The 17,577-nt window shown below is 41.5% G+C and overlaps 3 protein-coding genes across 3 annotated transcripts; 1 reads left to right on the forward strand and 2 right to left on the reverse strand.

The window, feature by feature from the left end:
- Window positions 1-8,330: 8,330 nt before the first annotated feature.
- On the reverse strand, window positions 8,331-9,476 carry LOC128837857 (histone H2A.J). Its single transcript, XM_054029489.1, has one exon. It carries the CDS (start codon window positions 9,367-9,369, stop codon window positions 8,980-8,982), a length of 390 nt encoding a protein of 129 aa, XP_053885464.1. The 5' UTR covers window positions 9,370-9,476; the 3' UTR covers window positions 8,331-8,979.
- Window positions 9,477-9,641: 165 nt separating this feature from the next.
- Window positions 9,642-11,702, forward strand: LOC128837887 (histone H2B 8). The gene has a single exon (XM_054029536.1). The coding sequence runs from the start codon at window positions 9,709-9,711 to the stop codon at window positions 10,087-10,089; it is 381 nt and encodes a 126-aa protein (XP_053885511.1). The 5' UTR covers window positions 9,642-9,708; the 3' UTR covers window positions 10,090-11,702.
- Window positions 11,703-11,890: 188 nt separating this feature from the next.
- LOC128837808 (histone H1-like) lies at window positions 11,891-12,777 on the reverse strand. The gene has a single exon (XM_054029383.1). It carries the CDS (start codon window positions 12,645-12,647, stop codon window positions 12,003-12,005), a length of 645 nt encoding a protein of 214 aa, XP_053885358.1. The 5' UTR covers window positions 12,648-12,777; the 3' UTR covers window positions 11,891-12,002.
- Window positions 12,778-17,577: the final 4,800 nt, after the last annotated feature.

Genomic DNA, 17,577 nt, shown 5'->3' on the forward strand with positions numbered 1-17,577 from the left:
GGAGGTACTGGATCTGATTGTTGTTTGAGGAGATGAATCCGTGCTATCCAAACTCCATTCCAAAAGACGAAATGCCCAAATATTTGAAAAAATCTCCAAGGGCATGAAGGACAGAGGCTATAACAGGGACCTGCAGCAGTGCCACCTGAAACTTAAGGAGCTCAGACAAGCCTACCAAAGAACCAGAGAGGCAAACGGCTGCTCCTGGTCAGAGCCCCAGACATGCCGCTTCTATGATGAGCTGCATGCCATTCTAGGGGGTGCCCCTACAACTACCCCACCCCTGTGCGTGGACTCCATCAATGGATTCTCACACAACAGGGATGCGGATTTTGGGGACAAGGAAGATGATGATGAGGGGGACATTGAAGATAGAGCATAGCATGCAAGGGGAGAAAACTTTTTCCCCTGACAGCCAGGAACTCTTTATCACCCTAGACCCAGTACCCTCCCAATCCACCCAAGGCAGGCTCACGGACCTTGAAGGCGGAGAAGGGACCTCTGGTGAGTGTACCTCTGTAAATATTGTACATGGTTTAAAAGCAAGCATGTTTAATGATTAATTTGCCCTGAAAACTTGGGATGCATTCGTGGCCAGTACAGCTACTGGAAAAGTCTGTTAACGTGTATGGGGATGGAGCATAAATCCTCCAGGGACATCTCAATGAAGCTCTCCTGGATGTACTCCCAAAGCCTTTGCAAAAGGTTTCTGGAGAGGGCAGCCTTATTCCGTCCTCCATGGTAGCACACTTTACCAAGCCAGGCCAGTAGCACGTAGTCTGGAATCATTGCATATCAAAGCATGGCAGTATATGGTCCCAGTGTTTGCTGGCATTCAAGCAACATCCGTTCTTTATCTCTCTGTGTTATCCTAAGGAGAGTGATATCATTCACGGTCACCTGGTTGAAATAGGGGAATTTTATTAAGGGGACATTCAGAGGTGACCGTTCCTGCTGGGCTGTTTGCCTGTGGCTGAACAGAAATCATCCCCGCTGTGCGCCACGCAGTGGGGGGAGGGGTGAAGCGATCATCCCAGATAATAGGGTGTGTGTATGTGGGGGAGGAGGGGGTTAGTTGGGTTTGTGCTGCACTTTAACCGAAAACCGCAGCCCCTCCTTTTAAATGGCCAACCCATTTTAAATGGCCAACCCAACAGGTGCTTGGTATGGGAAATGAGGGCGCTGCTGTTTGAAACCATGTAATGTTAACAGCTTGGTTCACCGTGAAAGAGTCTACCCATTGTTCTCTAAAATGTGTCTTTTTAAATACTACTCTCCCTTTTTTTCCTCCCACAGCTGCAAATGTTTCAACGCTCTCCATATCATCTGCGTCCCAGAGGCTAGCGAAGATTAGAAGGTTAAAAAAATGCACTCGTGATGAAATGTTCTCTGAGCTTATGCAGTCCTCCCACACTGAAAGAGCTCAGCAGAATGCATGGTGGCAGACACTTTCAGAGTGCAGGAAATCACTAAATGAACGCGAGGACATGTGGCGGGATCAAGATGATAGGTGTCGTCAGTGTGATGAGAGGAGGCAGGATGCAATGCTGAGGCTACGAGAAGATCAAACTGATATTCTCCAGCATATTGTTGAGGTGCAGAAAAGGAAGCAGGAGCAGACCGCCACTGCAGCCCCTGTGTAACGAACCGCCCTCCTCCCCAAGTTCCATAGCCTCCTCACCCAGATGCCCAAGAACGCGGTGGGGGAGCCTCTGGGCACCCAACCACTCCACCCTAAAGGACTCTCCAAGCAACAAAAGGCTGGCATTCAACAAGTTTTGAAGTGCAGTGTAACCTTGTCCTTCCCTCCTCCACCACCCCACCTGGTGCTTTCCTCTTCCGCCACCCCTCCTGGGCTACCTTGGCAGTTATCCCCCCATTTGTGTGATGAAATAATAAAGAATGCATGAATTTAAAATAACAATGATTTTATAGCCTCTGCAAGCGGTGATCAAAGGGAGGAGGGGAGGGTAGTTGACTTACAGGGAAGTAGAGTGAACCAAGGGGACAGGTTTTCATCAAGGATAACCAAACAGAGCTTTCACACCGTAGCCTGGCCAGTCATGAAACTGGTTTTCAAAGCTTCTCTGATGTGCAGCGTGCCCTGCTGTGCTCTTCTAACTGCCCTGGTGTCTGGCTGCACTTAATCAGCGGCCAGGCGATTTGCCTCAACCTCCCACCCTGCCATAAACGTCTCCCCCTTACTCACACAGATATTGTGGAGCGCACAGCAAGCAGTAATAACAATGGGAACATTGGTTTCACTGAGGTCTAATCGAGTCAGTAAACTGCGCCAGCACACTTTAAACGTTCAAAGGCAAATTCTACCACCATTCTGCACTTGGTCAGCCTACAGTTGAACAGATCATGACTACTGTCCAGGGTGCCTGTGTATAGCTTCATGAGCCATGGCATTAAGGGGTAGGCTGGTCCCCAAGGATAACTATAGGCATTTCAACATCCCCAACGGTTATTTTCCAGTCTGGAAAGTAAGTCCCTTGCTGCAGCTGTTTACAAAGACCAGAGTTCCTAAAGATGTGAGTGTTATGTACCTTTCCTGGCAATCCCATGTTGATATTGGCGAAACGTCCCTTGTGATCCACCAGTGCTTGCAGCACCATTGAAAAGTACCCCTTTTGGTTTATGTACTGGCTGCCTTGGTGCTCTAGTCCCAAGATAGAGATATGTGTTCCGTCTATCGCCCCACCACAGTTAGAGAATCCCATTGCAGCAAAGCCATCCACTATGGCCTGCACATCTCCCAGAGTCACTACCCTTGACAGCAGCAGGTCAGTGATCGCCTTGGCTACTTGGATCACAGCAGCCCCCACAATAGATTTGCCCACTCCAAATTGATTTCCGACTGACCGGTAGCTGTCTGGCATTGCAAGCTTCCAGAGGGCTATCGCCACTCGCTTGTGAACTGTGAGGGCTGCTCTCATCTTGACATTCTTGCGCTTCAGCGCAGGGGAAAGCAAGTCACAAAGTTCCATGAAAGTGCCCTTACACATGCGAAAGTTTTGTAGCCACTGGGAATCATCCCAGACCTGCAACACTATGCAGTCCCACCAGTCTGTGCTTGTTTCCCAGGCCCAGAATCAGCGTTCCACGGCATGAACCTGCCCCATTACCACCATGATGTCCAAATTGCCAGGGCCCATGCTTTGAGAGAAGTCTGTGTCCATGTCCTCATCACTCTCGTCACCGCGCTGCCGTTGCCTCCTCACCTGCTTTTGCAGGTTCTGGTGCTGCATACACTGCAGGATAATGCGTGTAGTGTTTACAGTGCTCATGACTGCCGCGGTGATCTGACCGGGCTCCATACTTGCCGTGGTATGGTGTCTGCACAGAAAAAAGGCGCGAAATGATTCTCAGCTGTTGCTTTCACTGAGGGAGGGGGGCCTGATGACATGTACCCAGAACCACCCGCAACAATGTTTTTGCCCCATCAGGCATTGGGAGCTCAACCCAGAATTCCAATGGGCGGTGGACTGTGGGAACTGTGGGATAGCTACCACAGTGCAATGCTCTGAAAGTAGACACTAGCCTCGGTACTGTGGACGCACTGCGTCGACTTAATGCGCTTAGTGGGGACATACACAATTGATTGTATCAAATCGATTTCTAAAAAAACAACTTCTATTAAATTGACCTAATTTCGTAGTGTAGACATACCCTTTAAGGCAAGAAGGGACCATCATCATGATCATCTAGTCAGACCTTCTGCACATTGCAGGCCACAGAACCTCATCCACCTGCTCTTGCAATAGGCCCATAACCTCTGAGTTACTTAAGTCCTCAAATATTGATTTAAAGACTTCAAAGTTGCAAAGAATCCACCATTTAATCTAATTCAAACCAGCAACTGACCCTTGCCCAACACTGCAGAGGAAGACAAAAAATCCCCAGCATCTCTGCTAATCTGACCTTGAGGAAAATTCCTTCCTGACCCCAAATATGGTGATCAGTTAGACCCCGAGCATGTGGGTCAGACCCACCAGCCAGACTCCTGGGAAAGAATTCTCTGTAGTAACTCAGAGCTTTCCCCATCTAGTGTCCCATCTCCAACCATTGGAGATATTTGCTAATAGAAATTGTGGCTGGGCCATATGCCACAGTAGGCTGGTTCAGAACTTCACTCCTCTGACGGTTAGAAATCTTTGTCTAATTTCAAGTGTAAACTTGTTGATGGCATGTGTATATCCATATCTTCTTGTGCACCTTTAATCCTTAACTTAAAGAACTCCTCTCCCTCCTTGGTGTTTATCCCTCTGATGTATGTATGGACAGCAATCATATCTCCCTTCAGCCTTCATTTTGTTAGGTTAAACAAGCCCAGCTCCTTAAGTCTCTCTGTTAAGGCAAGTTCTCCATTCCTCTGATCATTCCAGTATCATTTTTCAGTACCTATTCCAGAATGATTTAATCGTTCTTAAATATGGAAGAACAGACTTGAACACAGTATTCCAGTTGAGGTCTCACTAGTCCCTTGTACAATGGTAATAACACTTACCTATCTCTATAGAAAAAACCTTGCCTGATTCATTCTAGGATTGCATTAGCCTTGTTCATGGCCACTTCATATTGGCAACTCATGGTCATCCTGTGTTATTTATCAAATCACCATAAAAAAAAAAATCAAAGATCCTCAGTGTTTATAGTCTATGTTTTTATTTTTGCCTTTTCAATGCAATTGTTACAAAGATCCTGTTTAAAGCTCTTATTAAACTGAACTTTGTAATACAAACTTAACCGTGGTACAACTATACCATAATTGAAAAGGCTACCCCTCTAAGGTAATAAAGGTGTTAGTGGGTCACTGCCATTTCTTAACACATACAGAGGGCAGCTAGACACAATTATGACAAAACTTTATTTGTATTTAAAAATAAATAAATGCCCCCTTTCCGCCTACACACACCTTTATACACACACACACACACACACACACACACACACAGACACAGACCCCTTTACACACACACACACACGCACTGAGCAGACAGTGAAGGACACTCTTCTCACCCTACTACCTTACCATTAGGGCTGACTCTATACCAATAGTGATTCTGGGTGACCTAACATACCTAACTTTGCCACAGATCATGAAACTATAACCCAGTTTCACAGACTTAGACACTGCTTCAACTACAATCTCCTTGTCATCCATATACACCTTTGCACAGTCGTCTGGTTTCCTACCTTCATGATCTTAACAGAAGCAAAGGTGTACATGAATGGGAAAGAAGTTGATCAGATAGAAGAGTCTTGGCTACCAGGGGATGTGATGATATTTGAAGGTGGCTGCCATTAAGATATTCATACAAGATTAGGAAAAGTAAATACCACCTTTGGAAGGATGAACAACATCTGGTCAAACAGAGATCTCCATACCAAACTAAAGATCAGACTATACCATGTGGTTGTACTGAACACAGTATTGTGAGGAGCAGAGATTTGGAAGATGACAGTGACTAACAAAAAGAGATTAGAAGCTGCCAATTACAGATGGTTGAGGAAGACACTACACATTTAATGGAAAAACAAAATAAGAAATGCGAGAGTAAGAGGGCTGACAGAGCAGGACGTGTTAGATAATATAAACAAAGAAAGAAGGCTCAGGTGGTTGGGAGATGTACACAGTATGGAAGATGGGAGACATGGTAAGCAAGTATGGAATTGGGTACCCAAGGGAGGAAAAAGAAAGTGAGGAAGGCCAAGGAAACACTGGCAGAAGACAATGACAAAGGGTATTCAATATGCTGGCATCATCTGGAAAGAAGTACCACAATTAATGAATGTCCATAATCAGTGGAAGAACTGGATTGCCTGATGTGTCAGTGGCTCAGGAGGAACTAAGGAAAGGTTACTGAAATAGAAAAATGAGAGGTTGATACACATAAGGCTGCTAAAAGCCTTCCTTCCATCTAAACAATGAAGGCACCTCCCAAAAACACACCACTCAGAAGTCCACCAAGTTGCGCATGTTAAGATTTCTGCTGAGATAAGAGAATTGTTAGCATAACAGAGCAAAATGTTCTTATGATGACAATAAATATGCACATACAGATAATTGTTTTTATTGAGAAAACATTGCCATGTTTTTTTTGGACACTAGTTTTCTGGGAGTACTTGTCAACTTGGTTATGTGTGGCAGTGGGTATTACTAGCATCACCATCATGATCATCAGCACATTATATATTTTAATAAACCTAAGTGCAAGGTTATACACCTAGGGACAAAGAATGTAGGACACACTTACAGGCTGGTTGACTCTGTCCTGAAAAACAGTGACTCTGAAAAAGGTAGGTAGCCAATTAAACAGGAGCTCTGGTGCAATGCTGTTGCTAAGAGTTCTAACACAAACCTTAGATGTATAATTAGGGTGGTATTACTTCTTTATGTGGCTTTGGTGATACCATTATAGTAATTCTTTGTCCAGTTCTAGTGTCCATGCTCCAAAAAGGATGTTGAAAAATTTGGACAGGTTTCAGAAAACTCCAAGAATGAATTGAAGCCTGGAACATCTACCTTACAAAGACACTTAAGAAATTCATTCAGTTTAGCTTATACAAGAGAAGAGTAAGGGTGTTCTGTTCACAGTCTCCAAGCACTGACCTGGAGAGTTTTTGTTTGTTTTGTTTTAGTTTAGTTTATAGTAGAGGGCTCTTAAATCTAGCAGGCAAAGGTATAACAAGAGCCAATGACTTAAAGCCTATATAAGGTGTCATCTTGGAACCAAGAGGGTAATTGGACCAGTGACAGTGAAATAATTTCTGCCTCCTACTGCTAGTCTCACCCACCTCCCAAAAAGAGTCCATTTCAGCCAACCAGAAAAAATGTAGCTCTGCAACACTTCATTGTAACTAAACCGAAAGCATCAGAGAGAAAAGATGCATTTTCCTATATTCTGCTCTTCTTTTCTATGTGTTTGGGATGTTTGGTCTTAAAATAGACAACCTTCAAAAATAAAGCCAGAATTGTTCCCTTTAAAAAAAACTATAAATATACAATTAGCACATGTAGTTAAAATATTTTTAACACACACAAAAGAAGATACCGTAGGTTGCTTACAAAAGTGTGGTGTAAAAGTAAAACTAAGTTCTTGGAAACAATACCCCAAACACAAGTTACTGTTACTGTGTCAAAACAAGAGAAATAAAGGTTATTTAAATAAATCACAGAAATCCTATCTAATCCACAACACACCTACCCAACCTATTGCCAAAGGTTCTCTTTGTGACTGTAGAGATCCAATTGGTAAATCTGTGTGTAATAAACTGATGGCCTAGCACTGAATAAGGAGCATTCTAATTTTAATGGGACTCAAAGGAAAGATGCTTTACCTCAGCCTGGAGAGAGAGCTGTTGCATGGCAGCAGGAAGTTTGTATTTCACATCAAGGCTACATTTTGGGAGGATGAACACATTTATTTGGAGCTTGAGATATAAAAGGGGGAGGCTTTGAAACGAGGAGGTATGAATAGCACTCCCCACCCACAATATCACTGCTACAAGCTACATGCACAACCCCAGAGTTCCACGCTCTCTCCTATCAATGTTGCTTACCCCCCTGGAGCATAGATAAGCTAGTTATCCTTCATCCCTGCTCTGCAGGGAGTCGATGCAGTAAAGTGCATTAAACATGCTGGAGATAAATTATAAAATGGATTGTGGGGGAGATGGCTAGAGATGGAGTTATAGGCACTTGAGCAGTTCCCCCATAGCTGGTGCTTTGGCTCACTTGGGCTGAGGGAGGAACTTCGATCCTTCGGGATTGCAGCCATGGTATAGGCGGGGAATCGATGCAGAAAATACCGATGTATTGGCTCATTATGGGACTCTGTGCTCCCCATAAAACGAGGATCCCCACCACCACCTGTCGCCCTCATGGCAACTTCGGCACTCTACGACACCGAAACAGCAGCGCTCAGTACATGTGAGCTGGGAATCTACTAACACTCTGATAACCTCTTAACTCAGTTCTGCAGGGCGTACTCTTTGGAGCGCCTCGATCTCTTCAGTACAGAAGGTGAAAGGAGAGAATGAGGAAAATGGGAAGCGCCGCTGGTGATTGGGAGGAACGAGGGAGAAGAGAGAGAAGGAAAAAATACAAAACGCAGCTGAGTAGCAACGAAATGAAAACGGCTGTCGGATTTGAAAAGCCCGCCCAGTGCAGCAATTGATCAGTGCGGCCAGTGGCCACTCATTTCTTCTAGAGGGTTTTCTCTAAATTCAACGCTTCATCGCCCAGTCCCGGTAATTTGAGAAGCTTGTTTGGTTTAACACACCGCACCTCTAGATTTCATTAGTTCATTTCCAAACCAATCTAACTTAAATCGCAGGAAAGCTTTATTCCCTTAAATCAGAGCACACACATGAAGAGGAGATCTATGAATGCTGTTCAGTTTTTATGTAATACATGTATCTTGATACTTTTCGTCCTTTTTATTGTACATCCACCTCTTGCTGTGCTTGTGTTTCAGCCAATCCTCTAAATTCATTCACGTCTCTAAGGATCCTTTGTCAGAGTGACCTTCAAGCTGATGCATTTGTTTTAAGACAGGCAGAACGACCAGACACAATAAAAGGACTGGGGAGAGGGGTTAAATACGGAACATAAATCGTAAAAAACCTCATTTCGGCTATTTTTAGTTTTTATATATTGCATCTTGAACTACGAACGAGGCATACACTAAATTACAAAATTATATCAATAACACCTAGAAATTCATTGCAATAGTTACTGGTAATTCGAAAGGTTGATTACTTAAGGCAGAACGTGGAGAACCCTAGGAGAAAAACTGCTGCGAAATGATTGAATTTAAAACAAAGCGTACTCACTTTGTTAAAACCGTAAGACAATAATTTAGCTCTTTTCCCGATTCTGTGGGTGGCTCTGAAAAGAGCCTTTGGGTTATTTTTTTTTTTTTTTTAATTTTAAGCAGAGTCGGATCTCTCGTTTTTCCTAGATTAATTTTACTTGCTCTTGGCTTTATGACTTTCGGTTTTCTTAGGCAGCAGCACAGCCTGGATGTTGGGCAGAACACCCCCTTGAGCAATCGTGACTTTCCCTAGTAGTTTGTTGAGCTCCTCGTCGTTACGGATGGCGAGTTGCAAATGGCGAGGAATGATCCTGGTTTTTTTGTTATCGCGAGCAGCGTTACCAGCCAACTCGAGAATCTCAGCGGTCAGATATTCTAAGACAGCAGCCATATATACAGGGGCTCCAGCGCCAACTCGCTCAGCATAATTACCCTTCCGGAGAAGCCGATGCACACGGCCCACCGGGAACTGCAAGCCAGCCCGAGATGACCGAGACTTTGCCTTAGCTCTCACTTTGCCTCCTTGTTTTCCTCGGCCCGACATTGCAATTCTTCACCACAGACACCACCGTTCGGAGAAACACAAATAGGAAAAACATAATGACGCAACGACTCTTGCCCTTTTATCCCCTCTCCTGGACTGATTAGTGAATCATGATTGGTTGAAAAATGTCACTGTCTGAGCAACCAATGAAGACGAGGATCTCACGTTGACCAATTGCAGCATAAAACGCGTTGCCCTATGTTTAATATAACTGCCAATAGAAAACGAGAAAACATAGGCTGCTCATTTGCATAGCAAACCTATAAATAGAGGGAGGAAAGCCTTTCTTTGAGTTCGTTGTAGTTGGGGTTGTGAGAGAGAGTACAGTTAGCTATTAAAATGCCTGAGCCGGCGAAATCTGCTCCGGCTCCCAAGAAGGGTTCTAAGAAGGCCGTGACCAAGACCCAGAAGAAGGGGGATAAGAAACGTAGAAAAACAAGGAAGGAAAGTTATTCAATTTACGTGTACAAGGTATTGAAGCAAGTTCATCCGGACACCGGCATTTCTTCTAAAGCCATGGGGATTATGAACTCCTTTGTAAATGACATTTTTGAACGTATTGCTGGGGAAGCGTCTCGTCTGGCGCATTACAACAAGCGCTCGACCATCACTTCTCGGGAGATCCAGACCGCTGTGCGCCTTCTGCTCCCCGGGGAGTTAGCCAAACACGCGGTGTCTGAGGGTACAAAGGCTGTTACCAAGTACACCAGTTCTAAGTAAAGATCTATGGAACGAATGCTAACATCTGTAACCCAAAGGCTCTTTTCAGAGCCGCCCACCTATTCTGTAAAAGAGCTTTAACACTAAACCATGCATGGTGTTGTTTTGACACACATACTCTATTCTGTATTTTTAGTATGGGTGTTAGTTATTGATTGATGCTGGAAATGTATTTGCCCTATTGAGGAACCAAAAGCCACATAAATACAAGAAGTAAAATTGAAGTTTACTGTATACGAATACTCAAATGATGAAAGTAAAAGTGTTATATATATATCCTTTGTTACTGTTTTATCTTCCAGCTGAGTGTGTGCATTCAGTATCCATATAAATGCTCCTTACTACTTTTCTGTCGGTTTTGCGTTGATTAACTCAATGTTTGCCTGACCAAGGACTTCCCATAAATGAAAATTAACTCAAAACTTTTGATGAACTATTGCGTGGCACTTGAAATACTTTTTAGCTGGCAAGGTTTGCATCAATATCAAAGAAATTATGTAATCCCAAACAGTAAACCTAGGATACATTTATATTGTGAAATAAGAAAAATACGAGGAAACAGTTTATGGAAGTATTGTAAATGAATCCAGGTACATTCTCCATCTGTCCTTAATCTACACGTTAAATATAAAGAGAAGAATTGGTGGGTTCTGGATTACATACCCAATCAATCCGAGGGGAAAGGAGTTGTTAGCTCACTCTCCCCTTTAAATCATTCCGAATTAATACAAGAATGGAAATATGAATACATAAAAAAAAAAAAAAAACCTGGTCTACCTCCATGCCTGTTCTCTGGGACTAGTGTTCAGAAGTCATAAATGGGTCAGTCTGAACATGAAACAGTGAGACAAGTACAATATTTATATACTGTGTGATAGAGAAAAGAAAAAATAGATTTCAGTAATCGGGCAATAACTATGTAGTTGGGATAGGAAATGCAGTTTTGTAGCCGTGTCTGTCCCAGGATATTAGCGACAAGGTGGGTCAGACATCTTATGTTGTATCAAGTTCTACTGGTGAGAGAGACAAGTTTAAAGATATTCTCACCCACCTTCCTTGTCTCTAGTAGTTGGTGGAAAGTATTTGAAAGACGGATGCTTTAGGGGGATGGGGTTGGAAATAGGAAAATCAGGATCCTTCAGGGAGCGAGCATTTAAAGGATCGGGGGTCATTGGTGACGAGTTTTTGTGATCAATCAAATCAGAGAAAGGGAAGGGCGCTCTTCTCTGAGCGCGCGGGGTTTTCAAAAATTTGGATGTATCCAATAAGATTTAGCCATATATGAACTATCAGCCAATAAAGGAGGAGATAGCCAAACAGGACGGAGAAAGTTCGTAGTTTTCGGTTTCTTATTTTGTCAGTATTGGTCGAAATGGTTAGAACGAAACACTAGTCTAGAAATCTACAGGGAGCCAAGGACCCCACCCCTAACCAGCTGACTCATAGGTACCTAGAACAGCGCCACCGTAAGGGGGTTTTATCGATAGCTGCCCGGCGCTACAACCGTCTTCACTGTCTATAATCTTTTTTAATTAAAACTGCCCAGGAAGCCGTTCCCAAGGGTACACCAAAAAGCGCGAGCATTAAATACACTCCCTGTACCCAACCTATGTAACAAACCGAATACTCAGGTATCAGGGGGTAGCCGTGTTAGTCTGTATCTACAAAAACAACAAGGAGTCTGGTGGCACCTTAAAGACTAACAGATTTATTTGGGCATAAGCTTTCGTGAGTAAAAACCTCACTTCTTCGGATGCATCCGAAGAAGTGAGGTTTTTACTCACGAGTACTCAGGATACTTTCAAACCACCTATGAAATTTCCGAGTGTCAGCGATTTTGCTCTTTTTCTGAAACTTGGGGGTGGCTCTTAAAAGAGCCGTTGGGTCAGAAATTTCCTTTTCAAATTTACACTTTATTTTTTGGGCGCTGCCCTCTTCGCCTTCGCTGTTTTGGCCTTTGTTGGCTTGGGCTTGGCGGCTTTTGGTTTCACCGCCTTAGCCGGGCTCTTAGTTGCCTTCTTGGGCTTGGCGGCTTTCACTTTTTTCGGGCTCTTGGCCGCTTTCTTGACTGCGGAAGCTGCTGGTTTCTTGACTTTTTTCGGGCTCTTTTTCGCCACCGCAGCCTTTTTGGGTTTCTTGGCGGCGCTGGCGGGCTTCTTGGCAGCTGGTTTCTTAGGCTTTGCTGCTGGCTTTTTCTTCGGTGTTTTCTCCTTAATCTCACCAGGCTTCTTGTTGAGTTTGAAAGAACCAGAAGCACCGGTACCTTTTGTCTGCACCAAAATGCCTTTGCTCACCAGGCTCTTTAATCCTACCTTGATGCGGCTGTTGTTTTTCTCCACATCGTACCCTCCGGCGGCCAGAACCTTCTTAAGAGCGGCTAAGGAAAGTCCTTTACGCTCTTTGGAAGCGGACACCGCCTTGGTGATCAGCTCGGTCACGCTGGGACCTGGAGGCTTGCGGGCTTTAGCACTAGCTACTGTCTTCTTCGGCTTTTTAGCGGAGGTTTTTGCCCCAGGAGCGGAGACAGCAGGAGCTGCAACAGGCGCAGTTTCCGACATGCTGACAAACGTTTTCAGCAAATCAAAAGTAATCGGGCTGGAGAGAGTAGGTCAGATGCCTGAATTTATAGAGAAGAGCTGATCTGTGATTGGTACGTTAAAGAGCCCGCCCAGCTGCAAGCCAAAAAGAGCTCTTTTCTCCTCTCTGTTTGTGTTTCTTCGGAGTTAAAAAAGTGTATTTTTTGCAAAATATCTATCATCAAATTACCTTATTTCTTAGCTGGCTGAAGGTGAAAGAGGGTATTTTCATTCAGTAGAGTTTCTTGTTCGAGAGAATAAAGATGAGGTAAAGAAGAGCCAATAAACCCTGATACTTAGAGCTGGAGAGACCTCTGAAGAGGGAAACTTTTGTTTTTCGCTGTAAATTAAAACTTTACCGTTGGTAATAAAACCACAACTACAATGAAATGTTGTTCTGTAGAGGGTTTTCTCCAATTCAGGGTATAAAGCCAGTTGTTTGAATGTATGTTGTCAATATAAATTGATTTTGAAAAGAAGGAAGTAACACAATCTCATTCCTGAACTGGGAGTATGGATTAAGAACTGCCTCCCTTATCCAAATCCTTTATCTCCTAAAAATACTAAATTCTGCTGAAATAGACCCCCATGCAGTACCACAGGGATCTGATTAAAGACTTGTAGAATGATGTTAAATTTCCAGACATGTATATGGAAGTAATTGTCTCACTGTATCTGGCTAGGTGTTCAAATGGAGCAGAAAGGTCATTTTGATGCTCTCTGAAGTAATTGTTCCTAATAAAATAAAATAACTTCTTTTCGTTAAATACTTTAGCAAAATTGACAACTAATGAAATTTATGCATTGTTTTAGTCTGAAAGAAAAGATAGATGTGTGCTTTTATATCAGCATTCATTAAGATTTATAGCAAGACAGAAACAATTTTATAGCAATACTAATAATTAATAAGAAAAAAGTCCATTTTCTATGTAAATTTACTACAGTACTATGCAAAACTAGCTTTTATAAATTGAATAATTCATTTTTCAAGTTATCTACTTTTATCTGTATTATATTTTGTCTTCATGTTATATGCCACCCTTTTCAGGAGAAAAAAAATGCTTGAGAGAACTTTAATCGTTTCTGTGGCAGTAATTAAAAGTGATTTAGTTTTGTGTTTGTTTGGTCATTCATTTTTCTCAAGATGTAACAGAACCTCTACTCTTGGCAGAGTAAATTAAAAATTAAAAAAACAATGGCTGAATTATCACTATCCTATGATACAGGCACAACAAAATGTGAGGAATTGCAACCTCTCTTACTTTCCGGTAACAGTAGCCAGAAGTTGCTTTTGATTATCTTGATTTTAATCAGTGAGAACTAGGCCACAATCAGCTCCTAAAGTACTGGGCAGCAACCATCTTGAAAATGTGGTAATACGATAAACAAACTTAAAGATACAGAATAATATTTGACCAGATTGTAACTGGTGACAAGCAAATGTCGACTATGCAGAATGTCCATTGATTGTTTTAGAAAAGTAAGGTTCACCTCACCACATTCTCATTATATTATGGATAGGGCTCTAAAACAGTTAGAAATAATAGATGTACCCTAAAGAAATGCCAATTTAAAGTGAGAAAAGTAATTTCTCTCTTTTAATCACTTCCTAAAACAACACCTTTGTTATTTTAAAAAAATGTATAAGCAAGAAAATCATTTTACTATAAAGAGAATATTGATAGAAAGAGTAAATGGAAGCTGTAAAGATAAATAGTGAAACCTTCACCTTCTTTGTTTCATATGTAATCCTGATTTTATTCTGCTCTATTTGAATGTAAAAATTTAGGGCTGTCAAGTGATTAAAAAAAGTAATCGCGATTAATCACACAATTAAAAAAAATTAATAGCGATTAATTGCGCTGCTAAACAATAATAGGATACCATTTATTTAAATATTTGTGGATGTTTTCTACATTTTCAAATATATTGATTTCAATACAACACAGAATACAAAGTGTTAAGTGCTCACTTTATATTTATTTTATTTAGAAATATTTGCATTGTAAAAAACAAAAGAAATAGTATTTTTCAGTTCACTTAATACAAGTACTATAGTACAATCTCTTTATCATGAAAGTTTAACTTACAAATGTAGAATTATGTACAAAAAATAACTGCACTCAAAAATAAAACAATGTAAAACTTTACAGACTACAAGTCCACTCAGTCCTACTTAAGCCAATCACTCAGACAAACAAGTTTGTTTGCATTTGCAGGAGATATTGCTGCCGGCTTCTTGTTTACAATATCACCTGAAAGTGAGAACAGGTGTTCTCATGGCACTGTTGTAGCCAGCGTCTCAAGATATTTACGTGCCAGATGTGCTAAAGAGTCACATGTCCCTTCATGCTTCAATCACCATTTCAGAGAATATGTGTCCATGCTGATGATGGGTTCTGCTCGATAACGATCCAAAGCAGAACGGACCGATGACGCATGTTCATTTTCATCATCTGAGTCAGATGCCACCAGCAGAAGGTTGATTTTTTTTTTGGTGGTTTGGGTTCTGTAGTTTCTACATCTGAGTGTTGCTCTTTTAAAACTTCTGAAAGCATGCTCCACACTTTGTCCCTCTCAGATTTTGGACCGCACTTCAGATTCTTAAACCTTGGGTCTAGTACTGTAGCTATTTTTAGAAATCTCACATTGGTAACTTCTTTGCATTTTGTCAAAACTGCTATGGAAGTGTTCTTAAAACGAACATGTGCTGGGTCATCATCTGAGACTGCTATAATATGAAATATATGGCAGAATGTGGGTAAAACAGATCAGGAGACATACAATTCTCCCCCAAAGAGTTCAGTCACAAATTTAATTAATGCATTATTTTTTTTAACGAGCATCATCAGCATGGAAGCGTGTCCTCTGGAATGGTGGCCGAAGCATGAAGGGGCATACAAATGTTTAGTATATCTGTCACGTAAATACCTTGCAATGCCGGCTACAAAAGTGCCATGGGAACGCCTGTTCTCAATTTCAGGTGACATTGTAAATAAGAAGCAGGTAGCAGTATCTCCCATAAATGAAAACAAACTTGTTTGTCTTAGCGATTGGCTGAATAAGAAGTAGGACTGAGTGGACTTGTAGGCTTTAAAGTTTTACATTGTTTTGTTTTTGAGTGCAGTTGTGTAACAAAAACAAATCTACATTTGTAAGTTAAACTTTCACGAAAAAGAGATTGCACTACAGTACTTGTATGAGATGAATTGAAAAATACTATTTCTTTTGTTTATCATTTTTACATTGCAAATATTTGTAATAAAAATAATAATATAAAGTGAGCACTGTACACTTTGTATTCTGTGTTGTAATAGAAATCGAAATATTTGAAAATGTAGAAAAACATTCAAAAATATTTAATAAATTTAAATTTGTATTCTACTGTTTAACAGTATTGCAATTAATTGTTTTGAGTTAATCGTGTGAGTTAACTGTGATTAATTGACAGCCCTAAAAAAAATTGATCAGTGACTGGGATAAATGTAAGCTCTGTAATGCATGATCAAGGCAAATATCACCCAGAAAAGGGCCTGTAAGGATGTGTTTTAGAAGATTGGTTGTAAAACTGAAGCAAAACATGTGAGATATGGATGAAGGAGATAAATGGGGAAGATGGATGTTGAAGACAAATATGTTAAAATTATTAATCAAGAAAAATATATATAATCCATTTCCCATGCCAGTTATTTGTGCTCCGAATTCTGGGGACAAAGGTCTCCAATAATTTGATTTAGGTTTGTCTGAAGTAAGCTGAAGAAATCTGGAACAGATGATTTGAATGGAACTAGCTCTTAAGGCCCCCTGAGGTATAGCAATGGAGCTTTGTTAATAGTGCAAGCCTCCAGAGGGAACAGCTAGCAAAACCGACCAATTCTTGCCCTGCATGGGTCTGTCAAATTTGCTTACATTACACCTTTAAGTTTGTTTCCAGCAGACTATTGGAAAAGATTACAAAAAAAACAAAACAACAACAACAACAACAACAACAAAACCTAATGATGAATAAACAAAAATAAACAAACAAAACAAAAATAAACAAGGGGGAAAAGTGATTTTTTCACTCACTTTCTTCCCTAATTTGTGTATTGCCACTGAAAAGCATGGCGGGAGAAGGGCCACCCCTTCATCCGAGCTTCAATTTTGTCACTCTTGCACCCCAGACAGCAACAAGTGGTTTCTTTGATGCTTGGGTATAGACACAGGCTATTGTTTACTCCCATTGACATTAATTTCCTTTTATTTGCTTGGGAGTTGGAACATATGTGGAAAGATTAACAGCTCTCATATTCTGAACTGACTGGACTACACTATGGCTATTTTTTGTTTGTGTTTTTTTTTCTTTTTCAATATCAGGTGTTTGTGATGTAGGAAGATATAATGGAAATATTGTAGGAGTAGAGGATATAGGTTCTGTTAGGACAAGGGTTGATTACTCTATGTGTATAGGATCTCCATAAAGGAGTCAGAATGTGATAGGAGAACGGAAGGTTGGTATCGGATATTTTGACGCCTGACCAGCAAGGGTTAAACATCCTGCAGGATGAATGACTCAAATTCAACCCTTAAAGACATATGGGGAGACTATATTTATGTTTTTTGTGTATTCACATATATATGGTGACAGCTTTCAGAGTGGTAGCCTGTTAATCTGTTTCAGCAAAAACAATGAGGAGTCCTTGTGGCACCTTAGGGTATGTCTACATTATGAAATTAGGTTGATTTTATAGAAGTCAATTTTTAGAAATAGATTTTATACAGTTGATTGCATATGTCCATACTAAGGGCACTAAGTCAGTGGAGTGCCTTCTCACTACCGTGGCTAGCATCGACCTACGGAGCGTTGCGCTGTGGGTAGCTATCCCGCAGTTCCCGCAGTCTCCGCTGCCCATTGGAATACTGGGTTAAGCTC

The sequence above is a fragment of the Malaclemys terrapin genome, chromosome 1, assembly GCF_027887155.1.
Source record: "Malaclemys terrapin pileata isolate rMalTer1 chromosome 1, rMalTer1.hap1, whole genome shotgun sequence".
Lineage (NCBI taxonomy): Eukaryota > Metazoa > Chordata > Testudines > Emydidae > Malaclemys > Malaclemys terrapin.